Raw genomic sequence first — 17,293 nt, forward strand, 5'->3', positions numbered from 1 at the left:
GTGTTCTGAGGTTCTAGGGGTTGGAACTTGGTTTCAGCATATGAATTTTGAGAGGGAGGGAAGACAGAATTCAACCTGTAACACACTGTCCAGCATGGCTCAAAGCCCCCAGGTAAGCAAAGACACTCCAGGGGCTTAGGCAGCACCTCCCAGGAGCTGAGGCCTGGGCCATACTCTCTTTGGGCCCAGCTAATGGCCTTACTACACAGGTGGGCACCCTTAGAAGCCCATTTTGCAGATGAATAAGCTGAAATTCATATAGCTCGCATCGTGATACAGTCAGGCTGGAGGTGGCCCTTCTTTGGCAGGGTCTTCCCTCCCCTCCCAGCCCAGGTGTGACTCCCTCCTCTCCTGCCCTCAGGCCTGAGCCGGGCCGGGCTCCCGTTCGGGCTGATGCGCCGGGAGCTGGCATGTGAAGGCTACCCCATCGAGCTGCGGTGCCCAGGCAGCGACGTCATCATGGTGGAGAACGCCAACTATGGCCGCACCGATGACAAGATCTGCGACGCCGACCCTTTCCAGATGGAGAACGTGCAGTGCTACCTGCCGGACGCCTTCAAGATCATGTCGCAGAGGTGAGGGGCCCCACCCCGCGGGTCTCCCAGGAGAAGGGGTGGCAGCAGTCCCTGGGGTCCCTGAGTAAAGTACATGTCCTCCACGTGACCCCCTGGCCAGCGCACCTCGTTCACCTTCAGTCTTCCTTTTACGCATTCAGCGTGTGTTTCCTGAGCAACCACTAGGTGCTGGGTCCTGTGCAAACAGCAGGTAGGACCCTGCTCATCCCCTCACCAGCCTATCACCTCTCAGCCTGTACCCCCCGCCCCCACCAAGAGCCCATCTCCTCCAGAAGCTCACGCCAAGATTAACTGGGGGCTTGCAGAGTAAAAGCCATGGCAGGACAGAGTGAGGTGTCATGGGAGCTGAAGGGACAGCCTGGACGTCTGGTCAGACTTCCCTGAGGCGGTCACATCTGAACACAGGTGACAGAAGTGTATGTGCTTTTGGGTGTCTGAGAGAACGCGTGAGAACGTGAGGGAGCGAGGCGGTGTGAGACTGCTTCTCTGCGTGTCTGTAAGGGGGATGCCAGGCAGAGGCACTGCGTGTGCAAAGCTGCAGAAGCCTCTCTCACAGCCAGACCACCTGGAGCTGGTCAGCTCTTCCTGCAAGTTATACCCAGATTTGACCACTGCTTCCACTGCCAAGCCCCCCAGGCTGCTGCAGTATCTTCCGCCCCGTCTCCTTGCCCTGTCTTGCCTGCTATGGTCTGTTCCCCTCATAGCCACCAGAGGGCGCCTGTGAGCACCGAGTCAGGGCCCTCCTCACCCCAGAGCCCTCCTAGGCTCTCACCTCACTCAGAGCAGAAGCCTGAGTCCTCCCCCAGGCCCACAAAACCCTGCACACTCTGCCCTATCCTCTCCCGGCTCTCACCTCCTCACGCTCCTCCTCACTCAATGGGCTTCAGTTACCTGACACACGTCAGGCATCTTCCACCAAGGGCTCCCTCTAGGCCTTTGCACCGGCTGTTCCCCCTGCCTGGAATGCTGTTCCCCAACACCCGCCTGGCTCCTCCCTCCCCTTACTGAGGGATTTCTTTTTACCTAACCTCTCAGTGAGGACTGCCTGACCACCTTGTAACATCACAGCCCCCCACTTCCCAGCCTCTTCCCTGCATTCTCTCTCCTGGTCCTGACTTCCACGCACAGTTCTGTTGGATATTTGCCTCTTTATCACGTCTATTTTATGTCCTCCTTCACTGGGCTGTCAGCCCCACAGGGAAAGGGAGTTTTGTCTGTCACTGCTATGTCCACAGCCAGCTACACCGCAGGTGCTCCCTGAAGTTTTGCCAAATGCCTGAGAGAGTTCCAGGTTCACTCCAGGACCCTGAGCATAGAGGTGGAAAGGGGAAGGAGGCCTGGGTCCAGCTCTGCAGCTCCTTGGGGATTCTAGGCTATGTCACTTGGTGGGGTCAGTGAAAGCTTCCCAAGAGTTTTGGGCAGGCGTGGGCATGGTCAGGTGGCTCAAATGGGTGGGCCAGAGCCGCCTCATCGCCTCCCTCCCACCGTTCCTCTCTCAGACGTCCATTGCCCTCCAGCAGTCTTGTCCCTCTTCCCCACTTCCTGTCTCCCACCACCCTTGCAGGGACAGTCCCAGACCAGAATCTTTTCCGCCTCCCTCCTGCCTTTCCAGGTTCTCCCTGGCCGCTTTGGTCAGCACGGGCCTCACAGTCCGTGGTCTCCCCAAGTGCCCAGCACAGCGACTGGCTCAGTCCTGATGCGCCTGGGTTCTGAGTTCCAGAGGGGGGACACTGAGCAATATGGTCACTGTCGAGGGCTGAGGGAACGTGATGGGCTGCTGCACCCCTGTCTTAAACCCAGAGGCTCTTTATATTAGTTAAGGGTGCAGCTCCACTACTCAGAGACACCCCAGAATAAATACAGAGACTTCCACAAGATCAGAGTTGAAGAGACCCTCAGCTCACACTTCTGTCAGTCTCAGCAGCACAGCCCCCACCCCCCTCTTAAAAGCCACGTAACTCCCACTCCGACCTCCCAGGCCAGAACTCAATCTAAGTGCCCTTCCAGCTTCAGCGGAGGCTGGGACATGCCATCTCCTGCTAAAAGGCCAGAGTTTTTGTGGTTTGGGCTTTGTTTTCATCCTTAAGTTAGGGTGAAATTCACATAACATAAAATCCAGTGTTTTAAAGTGAACAATTCAGTGGCGTTAGTTATGTTCACAATGTTGTGCAACCTTCCAGAACATTTTCATCACCTCAAAAGGAAACTCTGTTGCCCTCAGCCATCACTCCCCATTCCATTGGCCACCCCCCCACCCCTAGTCCCTGGCAACCACTAATCTACTTTCTTTCTCTGGACTTGCCTGTTTTGGACATTTCATATAAATAGAATCATGAAACATGTGGCCTTTGTGTCTGGCTTCTTTCACTGAGTGTGATGTTTTCAAGGCTCAGCCACGTTGTGTTAGAGCTTGCTTCCTTTTTATGGCCAAATAATATTCCGTTGCGTGGATGTCCTGTGTTTTGTTTATCTACTCATCCATCAATGGACATCTGGGTTGTCTGCTCCTTTTGGTGATTGTGTGAATGATGCTGCTATGAAAAGTCATTTTGAGCACCTGTTTTCAGTGCTTTGGGGACTATAACTAGGGATGTCATGGTTGGGTCATAGGTAACTATCTCTTTGTTTAACCTTCTGAGGTCAGTGTTATATTTTTAAAGAAGGGGTTGAGATGAGTGGGTATGAGTTAAGTACTCACTGGTTAAGGACAGGATTGAAGAGAAGACACAGCAGCCCCTTCTGCCCTGTAGCTGTTGGGAAGCTCCCCCAAACTGCTTCCTACACACCCCTAGTCAGGTTGCTTTCCTGCCCAGCCTGCTCCAGAAAACAGACCTTGATCATGGAAACAGCAGAGAAGAAACATCTTTTTGTTATCAGTAAGAAGGCCTCTCTTGCAGGGAGGGTATAGCTCAGTGGTAGAGTGCATGGGTAGCATGCATGAGGTCCTGGGTTCAATCCCCAGTACCTCCTTTAAACCAACCAACCAACCAACCAAATTCCCTACCCACACAAAAAAAAATTTTTTAAAAGGAAGAAGAAGAAGAAGGCCTTCCTTTATGTGTTAGCCAGCTTCCTGAGAAGTTGACAGGGATTCGAGGGTGTCCCCGTGGGGAATGGAGGATGCAGAGCCTCACAGCAGCGCTGTCCAGAGGGTGGGGCATGTCAAGATGAGGTCTGAAGGGAACACAGGCAAACACCGTGAGCCTTTCATCAATAGCATGTTTGCAAAGACACCAGCTCGCATGTGTAGCTTCACATCTTACTCTTCCATGAACAAAGGAGGGGTTTTACGGTCAACTGAGGAAAAATCACAAGGACGTAATGGCACTGGTGACACTCAGATAGGATGAAAGTGATGAAGGAAGGGTAGCTGAGGAAGCAGCTTATGGGAAGCAGTTTCTGGGGCGACACCTCTGGCCCCACCCTGAACTTCATGCCGTGCCAAGGCTGGAAACAGAAGAATCCTGTCTGGTAATAGAGAGCAGGCAGGGAACAGAAAACAACACCCACACAAGGCCCCTGGTGTGATCTCCATGTTCCTTCTCAATTTTGGGGGTGTCCATTCCTTTCCTGACCCTGGAGTTGCCCCCCCAGCTCCAGGCCTGTCTTTTCCCAGCTCCCTGTCTCTCCTCCACAGGTGTAATAACCGCACCCAGTGCGTGGTGGTTGCCGGCTCCGACGCCTTTCCTGACCCCTGTCCTGGGACCTACAAGTACCTGGAGGTGCAGTACGACTGTGTCCCCTACAGTGAGTCATCTTGTTCCTCATGCGGACACGGGCCCTTCCCCCTCCCAGAAGCAAGTGAGGAGGAGACACCTTGAAAACACACACACACACACACACACACACACACACACAGCCAAGGAGGGGGGCGGCAAGGCACAGGGGACGGCTGGGCCTGCTCCCTCCCTTACACATTCTCTTCTCCCAGACACCCTTGTCCACCCGGTGCTGCCCCACTCCCACCCCCAAAGACTGTCCCCATCCACAGGGCACCTTCTCCATCCCTTGTCACCCTGGCCTGCTCACCCTGCGTCTTCACACGCGCTTGGCTTATTTACACACTTCAAGGCCACGGCCAAGTCCTCCACTTGACACACTTACATCTTTCTCTCCTCTCCCTGGACCTTGACGCCCTCTAACCCCTCTGCCACCTTCCTCTTCTCACATCCCTGCCCTTCCTGACCCCCACGTACACGCCTGCTCTCCCCTCTCACTCACCCCACTTCCTCTCAGCTCCCTTTCCTTTCTCTTGTCCCCCTCACCCCTCACATGCCCCTACTCCTGCCCCTTCCCAGTCCTGGAAGCTGAACTCTATACCCACAGAGCGGTGGACCAGCCTCTGAGGCCTAGTGGCAGGTCTGGTGTGAAGGGCTAGGGGCATCTTCCACAGATTCTAACTCCCGGCTGTTTGCCCATTACCACGGCAGTACTTCCTGTCTGCAAAGGAAGTGCCACCATGTTGGGCTAAGGGTGGCACCCAGGAAGCCTGAGGAAGGTGATCCGGAGAGCCAGGGGCCTACCATTCTTGCACCTGGCCAAGGGGAGCAAACAGTGACAGGGTCTCTCCTCCTCAGCACCCAACCCTTAACACAGCCCTTCTTTCCGGCCCTCACTCCTCCCTCCCTTTCCCCTCATCCATTCCCTCCTCTCCACCCCCCAGCTTCCTAGCCAACCTGGAGGTAGGGCCTCCAGGCAGAGGGGGGAGGAGGCAGGGCCACAAGGGTGTCTGAGTGTGGGGGGCAGGGGCGGGGGAGCAAGAGGCCCTGCGACTCTCCCTCCTCTCCCCTCCCACCCCTGCCTTCCCCCACAACCTTTGATTTCTCCGCGCAGGTGACCATGGACGTGTTGGGGGAGACAGGATCTCTTATGTGCTTCCATAACCTTCTTTTACTCCTCACCCTTTCCTTTCAGCGACCAAGACCTCCAACCACTTCCTGAGGGGGCCGCCCATCTGATTCTTGAAGCCTCCCCACAGCACTGGGGACACTGCCCACCCCCGTGGCTGGGGCAGCAGGGAAGCGGGGCAGGAGTTGGGGAGCTTAGCACAGTGGAAGAATCAGGCTGGGTTCAAGGCTCGGCCCCAGCTCTTAGATTTTCTGGCTCTTAAACTTGAGCAAATGACTTCATTTCTCTGCACCGCTGCAGGAAGAGGCAAGAGTCTAGGAGGTCGTGTGTGTGAAGCGCCTAGCCCAGGGCAGAGCCTCCTCTTCACCCCCCAGCGCCCAGACCCAAGCCTGGTTCAGGATGTGCTCAGTAATGGTTTGGGTGCCCTTTCCATCCGGCTGAGCCTATACCTTTCTCTGTGATGGTGGGAGGGAATCAGATGCCTTCCCTGGGAAAGAGTTCAGAGAATGTGGATGAAAGCCCCTTGTGTGCACTCAGCCACAGGTGTGAAGGGAGCAGTGCCCGCCTTTGCCAGCTGTGTGGCCTCGGCCTTGTCGCTTCACTTCACTGATCCTGCTTCTTCACCTATAGACAAGATTCTCGAAAGGCTGCCCAGGAGGTGCCTAGAGTGGTCCTGGCACCTAGTAAGCACAGCACTTGGCAGTCATGATTTTTACCAATTATTATCATTGCTATTGGTAATCAAAATAAAACTAGTAACAGATGACGCACCCAATTTCTCCCGAGGCAGGTAAGATAAAGGGCAGGAAAAAAGTCCCCTGGTCCAAGTGGCGTCCAAAGCAAGTGGCTACCATGCAGGTAAAGAAGCAGGAAAGTTAGAGGCTGTGGGGAGGAGAGGAGCTTAGAAAGCTTCTGGAGCTGAACCTCCTAGTGTGGGCTGGCGGTCATGGCCCACAGAGACTAGGAGGGCTCAGGGGATGGAGGGCAGGACAGTCCAGGGGATGCACAGCCCCCAGTCTGGTGGAAGAGAGCTACCCTGAGCCCTGGGGAGACAGGGGACACACATACACACTGTCACATACACGGAGGATGTGTTAGGGTGTCTGAGCTAGCTCCTGGTCCCAGAAGAAGAGGGTTGAAGTTACAAAGGTGATGGAAGCCACGCCACAGAACAGGGGCCCCAAACGTTTCGCTGAGCACCTCCTGTGTACCAGGCCCTGGATGAGGCGCTGGGAAGGAAGCCAAACACTGCCCCTCCAGAGAGCAAGGCCCTGGTCAGAGGTTCCTGAGGGGCCAGGGACACAGAGCCTGGAGGGGGAGCAGCCTGGGCAGCCATCTTGCCCTGGGCTTCAGAGGCTGGGGTGACCCCAGTGCTGGTCAGGGTTGGGTGCAGGGGCTGCCGTGGGAAGGGAGCTGTGGGTGTGTGGGACCACCCCCCCACCACACACACCGGACAGGCCCGACTAACGCTGGATTTGCCTTGCAGCTGAGCACAGTCTAACCGTGCCCCCTTCCTCCCCCAGGTGCCGCCCGCCCACCCCAGCCCACCCCAGCAGCGGGCTGGGAACTCCCAGCTCCTGGGCCCCCAGGGGGGAAGCTGGGCAGAGAAACTAAGCCTCGGGCTTGCCCCGGGGGAGCGTGGGAGCGTGTCTGTGCCCCCATCTGCTGTCCTGCCCCATCTGTGATGTCCCCTACCCCAGCCTCTTCCCTCTCTGCCTCTGTCTCCCCCACCGGGCTCTTTTGAGGCCCAGGGGGCGCTGCCTGTCTGCCTCTCCGTCATTCCGTGTCTGACGCTGCCACCCTCTCTCTGTGTTGGCTTTTTTGGGGTTCTGGGGGTTTGGGGAAACTCAGCTGGACTCTTGCAAGGCCAGCGCAGAAAGGGGAGTAGTTCAGTGTGCTCTCGAAGCTGGGGTTACCAGGCCCCAGGAGGCACTGAACCCCCTCCCCTGGGTCCCTGGTTCTAGGAGGGCAGCAGGCAGGGCTGAGGGGATCCAAATGGTTCCTCCACCCCCCCATCCCTCCCTGGTGCCCCCACTAAGCAGAGCCGCCTCCCAGCTGGGGCTCCCCTCTCCTCAGCCCCTGCTGCACTGAGGGTGCCCCTTCCACTATGAGGGCTCTGTCCACCTGCCTGCACACCCCAACCTCCCTCTCCCCACCACCCTGTGTCTCTCTTGGTCTCTGTCCTCCCATGTGTCTCCCCCTCCCTGTGACTGTCTCCCCGACACCCTCCCTAGAGGAAAGGACCTGGGGGTGGGGGCTGATGCTACCTTCGGGGTGTGGGGAACCAGGAGTGAGGAAAGAAAGGAAAAGGGGGCGTGTTGCCAGAAAAGAAACAAAAGCAATTTAATCTTTTTTTTTCTCTTTTTTTCTTGCACATTTTTTTTTCAATTTGTTTTCTCTCTCTCTTCCGATGCTTAAAGTAGAAGTGGAGCAGAAAGGTAAACGCACTGTTACCAATGCTAACCCCTAACTCAGACTTTGTTTTACCTGTACCATACTTATGTGACCCGCCCTCCCCTCCGGCCCCTTCTTCTCCCCCACCCCTAACTTGGTCCAGTCGCTATCCCCTACCCTGCTGTCCCCCCCCAGTGGGGCCAGCCCTGGTGCGGCCAGGCAACTCCACCCTCCAGACACCTGAGGAAGCTCTTCTCTGAGCTCGGGCAGGACTTTCTGTCTCTCTCTCTCTTTCTCTCTCCCTGTCCCTCCTCATTCCTAGTCCCTCGCCCTTGCGGGGGGGGGGGGGGGGGGACCTGGCCTTCTCTCATACTTCTTTTGCCTCCTTCAGGAGAAGTGTGTAAGCATCCAGGGCGGGTGGGGAGGGAGGGACCCCCTTCCCTGGCTCCCATTTGGGGGCAGAGGGCACTGGGTGAGCCGTCTCTCTCCTCTCTTCTTCCTGCCCCAACTTTTGTAACATGTGTCTGGTTCCGGGGAGGCAGGGTGGAGGGGACACCTTTGTTTTCCTTTTGGGGAGCAGATTCCTCCTCTCTCTCTCTCTCTCTCTGGCTCCTGGTGGCTTAAGTTCCTTCTGGTTTGGCGTTTCCAAGGCCCAGAGCTGTTTTGGAGCACGGAGCACCAGTTTCCCCCACCCCCAACCCCTGTCCTCCACCAGCTGGGGGCCCAGCCCTGGGGAGGGGTGTAAGCTGTCCCCAGCCCTGGGAGGGCAGCCTGCCAAATCAGGGCAAGGGGGCGGGGGCGGGCCTCACGGTGGGGGGAGCGACGGGCGGGGGAGCATTTTCTCTGGTTCTGAAATACTTGCGAAGCTGCAGTCAGGGTTTCTTCTGGGCTGTTGTGGTTAGAGGACCAGGGAGAGGGGGGCGGGGGAGGTACAGGCTGGGTCTGGGGACTTCCATGAGCACCGTAATTTCTTGCTGCCGCAGGTTAAACCTTCAGCAGAGGAGGGAAGCCCCCCGTGGTGTGCGGGGCTGCAGCCCAAAGGCTTGGAGGACTTGGATGTTGGGGATGGTCACTTCCTCCCCTGAAAGTTTTGGGAAATTGACAGTTTTGAGGCATGGGGCAGGACTGGAAGAGATGACCTTTCAGGATCACTTTTGCCTTGAAATTACGGTGGTCTATGGAGCATCCCCTTTGAGGGAGGTGGGGCGGGGTCCCTCCGAGCTGCTCCCCTCCCCCTTTCCCCTCCCCCATCTCATAGATGCCTGGGCAGCCAGCCCACCACCCTGCCCCTCACTGCACCCCTCCACTCTCCCCACCTCTCTCTCTCCTGGAGTCTCTCCCACCCAGCACCAGACACTCTTCTTGCAGGCCCGGTGGTGGTTTGGATACGGCAGCCTGGGATCTTTTCTCTTCAAGGGGTGGGTGGGAGGGAACAGGAAGTATTGGGAGCTTGGTGCTGGGGAGGGGTCCTTGCTGGCTAAGGCCCCAAGCAGACCCTTCCTCACCTTCTCCCCTTTCCCTAGGGTAACCTCTAACCACATTTTCCTCCTCCATGCCCTTCCAACCAGGCCAGGTTCTGAGACCTCCCACTGCCCCCCTTACACACACAAACACATCTGCTCAGGCGTCACAAAGCTGGCAGGGGGACTCGGCTTGGGGAGAGGGGAGACCCAGGCACAGGAGGAAAGGGCAGAGGCCAGGTGTGCTGGACGGAAGGTGCAGGTCAACCCTTCACGGCACTGGGGACAGTGAGATGGTGGAGCCCCAGAGCTCAGGCCAGGATCCTTCTGGTTCCTGCCCACCTCTGTGCCCCAGGCTCCCCTATTCTTCCTAAAACAGGGCATGCCCCTGGCTGCTTTGTGCCTGGAGACCCTGGGGTCAAACTGTCCCTTATGCTGTGAAGGGAGGGCTGGGTATCCCCACCCACCCACCTAAGCCTGCTGAAGAGTGAGGCTGAAAGTGAGGGAGTGAGGAGCGGATCCTGCCCTGGCCCCGCTAGCCACTGGGGCTGCCCGCCCCCCAAGTCGGTGCCAAGTCCTGGCCCTCGCTATCCCCTTGGTGCCAGCTGCTTTGATGACAGGCCAAGCAGGAGCAGAGAATTCACTGCAGACTCTCACCCTGGCCTGTCCGTGGGTTCTGCTAGCAGGGAGGTGAGAGGGAGGCCCCAGCCATCCTGGATGGATGGATGCCACCACCGTGGGAGGAACAGGGGAGCCTGGTCACACTGACTGAAAGTCCAGACCCCCACTGGGTCAGTAAGGGGAGGCCAGGAATAGGTGGCACTGGGACGTGACTGGGCAAGGGTGGGCAGGCCATTGGCGGCCAACGAGATGCAGTTGAGGTTTTCCTCCTTTTCAGGGAATGGGGGGGTGGGGCGGGGGCCCCCCACCTTTCTGACATCAGCGCTGCCTTGGTCCCTCCTCCCGAGCCGGGGATGGTTGCAGGTAAATCGGGGTCGGGACAGGGGAGGTGGGGGGGGCCTGTTGGGGGCGGGCTGGGTCTTTATCCTAGCACCTGGTTCCCTCCCTTGCCCCCTGTGAGCTGGACCTGGGACTGCCCCCCCAAGGGACCCTCAGTCGGGCCTGGGCCTTGGAGTGAATTCTCTGCTCACCCCCCTCTCTCCTCGCCAGCACTAACCCTTTCTTCCCAGGTGCTCTCCAGCGTGACTCCCTTGGAGCCAGGACCTCGAGGAGGCCCCCTCCCCCACCTTGTCTCTTCCCTCCACACAGCTCTCCTTCCCCCTCCCCAACTCTCCTGGGAGTCCTACCCCTCCCCATGTCCTCCCCCCAACCCCTGTGCACCAGTGTCAGTGTCTGCTGCTGAATAAACCCCATGAGAGACCTTGCCGGCTGGGGGCAGGGCTGGGCACCCTCAGGAGGGGCCAGACTTTTCCAAAAACCCTTCCTCAGCTACTGATTTCATGGCTACTGGGTGTGGGGGTGCCTCTCCCACCCTGGAATAGGAGTGCACTCCTGAAGCCCACCCACAATGGGTACGGAAACATCATTCTACCTTGCAATTTTTGCAGGAGGAAGAAAATGGAGTTTAAAAAAAAAAAAATTTGTCCTGGTGTGGTTGGTGAAGGATGGGACCCTTGACCCTAGCTCTTCCATAGGGGGCGCAGACGATGGTGAAGGGGCAGGGCTCTGAGTCCCTGGAACCTCAAAGTCACCAGTGGCTGCAGTGAGGAAATCTTTTCCACCCCCCCACCCCCCCCCCCGCTTTAGGCACATGAGAACGTCTCTGGGATGGCTCTTGCCAAACCCCTTATCCCCAGCCTGTGGGGTCTCTAGCAGCCAGGGAAGGAAAGAGGGGCACCACCTCCCACCACTAACCCTGCTCTTAATGGCCTCCAGGGTTGACATCTCCAGGGAGAGGGGCAGCTGGGCGGGGCAGGGGTCCCAGCCCGGAAACCCCCTTCCCATCACCAGCCCTACCAAGCAACCGTGACTGCAGCAGCAGGAGGGGACAGCTTGGCTCCCCTCTGGCCTCGTGACCAACTTGCCTCTCTCTCTCCCCCTCCCTCGCCTCTGCTCCTCCTCTCCCCATGTCCGCCCCGCCCACCCGCCTGGCCCAGTCTTCGTGTGCCCAGGGACCCTGCAGAAAGTGCTGGAGCCCACCTCAACGCACGAGTCGGAGCACCAGTCTGGAGCATGGTGCAAAGACCCACTGCAAGCGGGCGACCGCATCTACGTCATGCCCTGGATCCCCTACCGCACGGACACGCTGACCGAGTACGCCTCATGGGAGGACTACGTGGCGGCGCGCCACACTACCACCTACCGCCTGCCCAACCGCGTGGATGGCACGGGCTTTGTGGTCTATGACGGGGCGGTCTTCTACAACAAGGAACGCACGCGCAATATCGTCAAGTACGATCTGCGCACGCGCATCAAGAGTGGAGAGACGGTCATCAACACGGCCAATTACCATGATACCTCCCCCTACCGCTGGGGGGGCAAGACTGACATTGACCTGGCCGTGGATGAGAACGGGCTGTGGGTCATCTACGCTACCGAGGGCAACAACGGGCGGCTGGTGGTGAGCCAGCTCAACCCCTACACGCTGCGCTTCGAGGGCACATGGGAGACCGGCTACGACAAGCGCTCGGCGTCCAACGCCTTCATGGTGTGCGGCGTCCTCTATGTGCTGCGCTCCGTGTACGTGGACGATGACAGCGAGGCGGCCGGCAACCGCGTGGACTATGCCTTCAACACCAACGCCAACCGTGAGGAGCCCGTCAGCCTGGCCTTCCCCAACCCCTACCAGTTCGTCTCTTCTGTCGACTATAACCCCCGCGACAACCAGCTCTATGTCTGGAACAACTACTTCGTGGTGCGCTATAGCCTGGAGTTCGGGCCACCTGACCCCAGTGCTGGTGAGGACTGCTCCAGTTTGCTTCCAACACCCCACCCCCAACCTTGGTCCCAGGGTGAGGAGTGCACTCTGACCTCTGGAGGTGGGTTTGGGGAGGCCCTGGATGGAGGTCAGTCACATAATGGCAATATGACAGAGGCTGTTCTAAAGGCTTCACAGTTGACTCCTCTGATCTTCCATGAGACAGGGGCAGGGGTGTTATTGTCCCCGTTTTACAGATGAGGAAACCCAGCACTGGATGGCTGGGGAATTAGCTTACTTATTTGAGGATTTGGATCCAGGACTCTGGGCTCCTACTTAAGCTGCACTATGTCTCCCAGAGACCTGTACACTTTGAGCCCTGGAACCCCTTCAACCAAAACCTTGAGTGGAAGCCCAACATAAGTAAAACAGAACAAAGCTGAGCTGCTGATGTTGACTAGAACTGGTGGGGGGGGGGTCCCTCTACAGTCTTGTTTTGCCCCCTCAGCTGCCCTAATCCAGCTCAGAGCAGCCCCTCAGCTCCAGGGAGCTGGGTCTAACCCAAAAGGAGGAACTGAGGTTCCCCAGAGGGACGTGGCCAGGTAAGAGAGACCAGAGGGTGGAATGCAGATGGGAGGTGGCTGTGTTCAGCAGCACCCAGACACCTCCTTCCTGGCCTCTGTGGTTGCTTTCTCAGATCTCAAGAGTATGAATGAGTAAATTTACCACCTTTTGATGCTTTAGATGGTCCCAGGGGTACAAGGGCCCTCTGTGGGCAGAGAGGCCAAGGGAGGTATCCCAGACCCAGTGCAGACCAGGGTATCTTTTTACTTGAGTAGGCGACAGAGACGCTAAGATGCCAGGGACTGCGTGCCCAGACACACTACGGCAGCGCCTCAAGCAGGGGAGTAACCCTATCTCGTATCCTCTCTCCCTTCTAGGCCCAGCCACTTCCCCACCGCTCAGCACAACCACCACTGCCCGGCCCACACCCCTGACCAGCACGGCCTCACCCGCAGCCACCACCCCACTCCGCCGGGCGCCTCTCACCACACACCCCGTGGGTGCAATCAACCAGCTGGGACCTGACCTACCTCCAGCCACTGCCCCAGCCCCCAGCACCCGGCGGCCTCCAGCCCCCAATCTGCATGTGTCCCCAGAGCTCTTCTGTGAACCTCGAGAGGTGCGGCGGGTCCAGTGGCCAGCTACCCAGCAGGGCATGCTGGTGGAGAGGCCCTGCCCCAAGGGGACTCGAGGTGAGTACTGAAGCCAAAGTTACCTCCACCGCAGCTGGCTTGGGGAATGGCTACTGCTGGTCTGGCCAGGGAAGGGACAGGGGACATGCCCAATCGCTCAGCTTAGCATAGATGTACTTACCTTGTCCATCTCTTGCCAATGTGGGCTTTATGCGGGGTCACATCTGATGTCTGCAGCTGGAGCCTCAGAGCCCCAGAGAGCTCCTAGAACACAGCAGCAGCTCAGACACTGCCCCCTCTCCACCCTGTCCCCTGCCTACAATACTAAGCACCTGCTGTATGCAGAACCTTGGGCGGACCCTGCAGGGAGCCCATGGGAGATGACTTGGGTCCTGGGCTTAGGCTGAAATGGAACAGGCCCAGGAGCAGCTGGTGACAAGACAGAGAGCAGATGAAGTGACGAGAGGGTGGGGCCGGGCCCACACACTCCAGGGATCTGAGGGGAGGATCAGAAGAGGCTTCATGGGGGAAGTGGTGGGGCTTCCGAGATGGGCCTTGGTAGAAGGTTCCAAACATGGTAGGCAAAGATGGAAGGGGAGCCAAGAGGGAGGGGAAGTAGGGGTGCCTTATGTCACCTTAGAGTGACACTTCTCTTGACTGTCTGGCTCACTTCATATCTGGTCTTCCGTGTTCCCCTCACCCACTCATCCCTCTTTGTCATCTCCTTTCTCCCTGCTTTGGCCCATTCTCCTCTCCTTCCCTGTGGCTCCCTTCTCTGTTTCTGTCCGTCTGTCCTTACAGGAATTGCCTCCTTCCAGTGTCTACCAGCCCTGGGGCTCTGGAACCCCCGGGGCCCTGACCTCAGCAACTGCACCTCCCCCTGGGTCAACCAGGTGGCCCAGAAGGTACCAGCAGCAGCTGCCCCTCCTAGGCAGGCCGTGTGCTCACACAGCAGGCCTTGGGCACAGCGGGGACAGTGAACAACTGGCGAGACAAACAGGGGCCAGCAGTTCTGGGAGGCAGGACTGTGGGGTCCACTCCTGAGCCTACAGAGGGAGCAGAGAGAGATGGGGAGGGAGAGGGCAGACAGGGAGAAGGGGCAGCAGAGAGAGGGATGAGAGGGGCTCAGCAGGCTGGGTCTGTGAGGAGGGACTGCGTGGGAAGCCAGATGGTCCCTGACAGAGCGCAGGGGCTGACACTCCCGCCTCACGCAGATCAAGAGCGGGGAGAATGCAGCCAATATTGCCAGCGAGCTGGCCCGCCACACCCGGGGCTCCATCTATGCGGGTGACGTGTCCTCCTCTGTGAAGCTGATGGAGCAACTGCTGGACATCCTGGATGCCCAGCTGCAGGCCCTGCGGCCCATCGAGCGCGAGTCAGCTGGCAAGAACTACAACAAGGTGGGGCCTGGCAGCAGGGCCAAGGGGGCAGGGGGCACTGCCCTGGGCACTTAGGAAATATCTAGCCTGGTACCACAGAGCTGCCACCCATGGTGATCAGAGAGGAAGGACGGACCCCAGGCCTACTAGGTCTCCCTTATGGGCTGCCCTGCATGGTCCTGGGGGTGGGAGATCCCTTAGGAGTGGCTCTTGCTCATGGCCTAGCCCCAGGTCAGTAGCAGAGGCAGAAGAGCAAGCTCCCCAAGGCCCAAACATGAGTGTCGGGGTTGGAGGAGTGGGGCTGGGAGGCCAGGCCTGACAGCACCTCCATCTCTTCCTGTAGATGCACAAGCGGGAGAGAACCTGCAAGGACTACATCAAGGTGAGGCCCAGGGGCTTCTGTCGGCCAAGGGGCATCGCACTGGGAGTGGAGGTTAGGACGGGACACAGACCCCAGCATGAGGAACTGGAGGATTAGGGGCAATCACAGCACTGCCCCCCAACCTTGCAGGCTGTGGTGGAGACAGTGGACAACCTGCTGCGGCCGGAGGCTCTTGAGTCCTGGAAGGACATGAATGCCACAGAGCAGGTGCACACGGCCACCATGCTCCTGGACGTGCTAGAGGAGGGTGCCTTCCTGCTGGCTGACAATGTCAGGGAACCTGCCCGCTTCCTGGCCGCCAAGCAGAATGTGGGTGAGTGCCACAGTTATGGTGGGGCAGGTCTGGACACAAATATTGAACAGGGGGGCCTGCCCGGGCTGGGGACCATGTAGCCCAGGCCCCTGGACTATGGACAGACCCCAACCATGTGTGCCCTGCCATTCCCTGTCCCCACAGTCCTAGAGGTCACAGTTCTGAACACAGAGGGCCAAGTGCAGGAGCTGGTGTTCCCCCAGGAGTACCCGAGCGAGAACTCGATCCAGCTGTCCGCCAACACCATCAAGCAGAACAGCCGCAACGGTCAGTTCGTGGGTCCTGTGCAGGCATCTCTGCTCCTCTTATAGAGAATAGCAGTTCTTAATTTTTATCAGGTTGAAGAATCTGAGAAGAGATCAGGACCCATAGCAACACAGACCTATGGGTCCCAACACACAGAGCCATAGCTGCACTCAAGTTAGTGTAACATACCAAGGGGTTCATGGGGACCCCACCCCCCCGCCAAAGCCCCACAGAACCTAAGCCACTTTGGAGTATTTGGGGCTCACTCCTGGGCAGTAGCAGATGATCCTCATAGCTCGGGGAGGATTGTCCCATTTGAGACTAAGGCTCAGAAAGGTTAGGGAATTGCCCAAGGTCACACGGCAAGTGAGAGGTGGGCCAGGGACCCAGCCCTGTGTGTCCTGGTCCACTGCCCTACCATTGGAAATGCCTACAACTGAGCAGTGTTCCCGTGGAAAGGCTACCAAAGCCCCGCTTCCCTGGGCTACAGCCTGGCTTCGGAGGTCCCGAAGTATGGCTAGTATGAGTGGAGCTGTACCAGTCAGGGGCTGATGGCACCCCGCCGTGCCTGTCCTCCCCCAGGAGTGGTCAAAGTTGTCTTCATCCTCTACAACAACCTGGGCCTCTTCCTGTCCACCGAGAACGCCACAGTGAAGCTGGCGGGCGAAGCGGGCACTGGGGGCCCGGGCGGCGCCTCCCTGGTGGTGAACTCGCAGGTCATCGCAGCATCCATCAACAAGGAGTCCAGCCGCGTCTTCCTCATGGACCCTGTCGTCTTCACCGTGGCCCACCTAGAGGTGAGCTGAAGTGCCCCTCCCTCCGTGAGGGTCCCAGCATCCTCCATTTTCCCATGCTGTGTACCCCACCCCCACTGTGTGTTCACCCACCCCAAGAGCAAGTTACAACTCCTCCCTGGGGCACCAGCCTCCCAGCCCTCATCCAGCAGTTTGGGCCATTTATCCCCAGAGATCTTAGACTGTTGCCTGGAGCCCGAAGCCCCAGGCACTTCTCTTGTGATTGCCCCTGTCCCCATAGCTGGGTTTGGGGGCTGGAGTGGGACTCCCTGGATCTGACCCCCCGGCCACCACCACACAACAGGCCAAGAACCACTTCAATGCTAACTGCTCCTTCTGGAACTACTCGGAGCGTTCCATGCTGGGCTACTGGTCAACCCAGGGCTGCCGCCTGGTGGAGTCCAACAAGACCCATACCACGTGTGCCTGCAGCCACCTCACCAACTTTGCCGTGCTCATGGCTCACCGCGAGATCGTAAGCTGGCCGGCACTCCGCTCCTCCGGGCGGGCCCACTTGCTGGCCCGGCTTTGCATGGCATAGAGAGCGCTGCATGGGCGGTGCCAGGGAAGGCCAGCTTCGTGGGCATGGGGGGCCTGAGTCTTGCCAGGGGCGTGAGGCCATACGTCTGGTTCTCTCTGGTCATGGTCCCACCTTCTCCCAAGGCACCCTGGAGAAGCAAGTTGGTGTCACCTTTGTCATCTCTCCACGAGCCTTCCAGAGCATGAGGAAGTGAGCGTGCCGCCTGCAGAGGGGTGGGGGCTGGCAAGCTAGCCAAGGGGGCAGAAGGCCAGGTGGGCTGCATTGGTGGTGCTTGTGGCCCACAGCCT

At 58.5% G+C, this 17,293-nt stretch overlaps 1 protein-coding gene across 6 annotated transcripts in view; it reads left to right on the top strand.

Annotated features, from left to right (window-relative positions):
* The window catches only part of ADGRL1 (adhesion G protein-coupled receptor L1), a 43,840-nt gene that overhangs the window by 17,966 nt on the left and 8,581 nt on the right, over positions 1-17,293 (top strand). For 3 of the 6 annotated variants that reach the window (XR_012501632.1, XM_074350595.1, XM_074350593.1), the window contains exons 3-13: positions 362-575; positions 4,213-4,322; positions 11,395-12,195; positions 13,097-13,411; positions 14,153-14,256; positions 14,566-14,751; positions 15,074-15,112; positions 15,242-15,425; positions 15,570-15,692; positions 16,254-16,468; positions 16,770-16,940. Coding sequence is in view for 5 of the 6 variants with exons in the window: in XM_074350595.1 (XP_074206696.1) it covers positions 362-575; positions 4,213-4,322; positions 11,395-12,195; positions 13,097-13,411; positions 14,153-14,256; positions 14,566-14,751; positions 15,074-15,112; positions 15,242-15,425; positions 15,570-15,692; positions 16,254-16,468; positions 16,770-16,940 (2,462 nt within the window). In the remaining variant the exon portion in view is untranslated. Of the gene's footprint in view, positions 1-361; positions 576-4,212; positions 4,323-10,175; positions 10,262-11,394; positions 12,196-13,096; positions 13,412-14,152; positions 14,257-14,565; positions 14,752-15,073; positions 15,113-15,241; positions 15,426-15,569; positions 15,693-16,253; positions 16,469-16,769; positions 16,941-17,128; positions 17,196-17,293 lie in introns of those variants that run through there. The other 3 variants (XM_074350598.1, XM_074350597.1, XM_074350596.1) reach the window with 3 other exon arrangements.

The sequence above is a fragment of the Camelus bactrianus genome, chromosome 22 (genome assembly GCF_048773025.1).
Source record: "Camelus bactrianus isolate YW-2024 breed Bactrian camel chromosome 22, ASM4877302v1, whole genome shotgun sequence".
NCBI classification, from domain to species: domain Eukaryota; kingdom Metazoa; phylum Chordata; class Mammalia; order Artiodactyla; family Camelidae; genus Camelus; species Camelus bactrianus.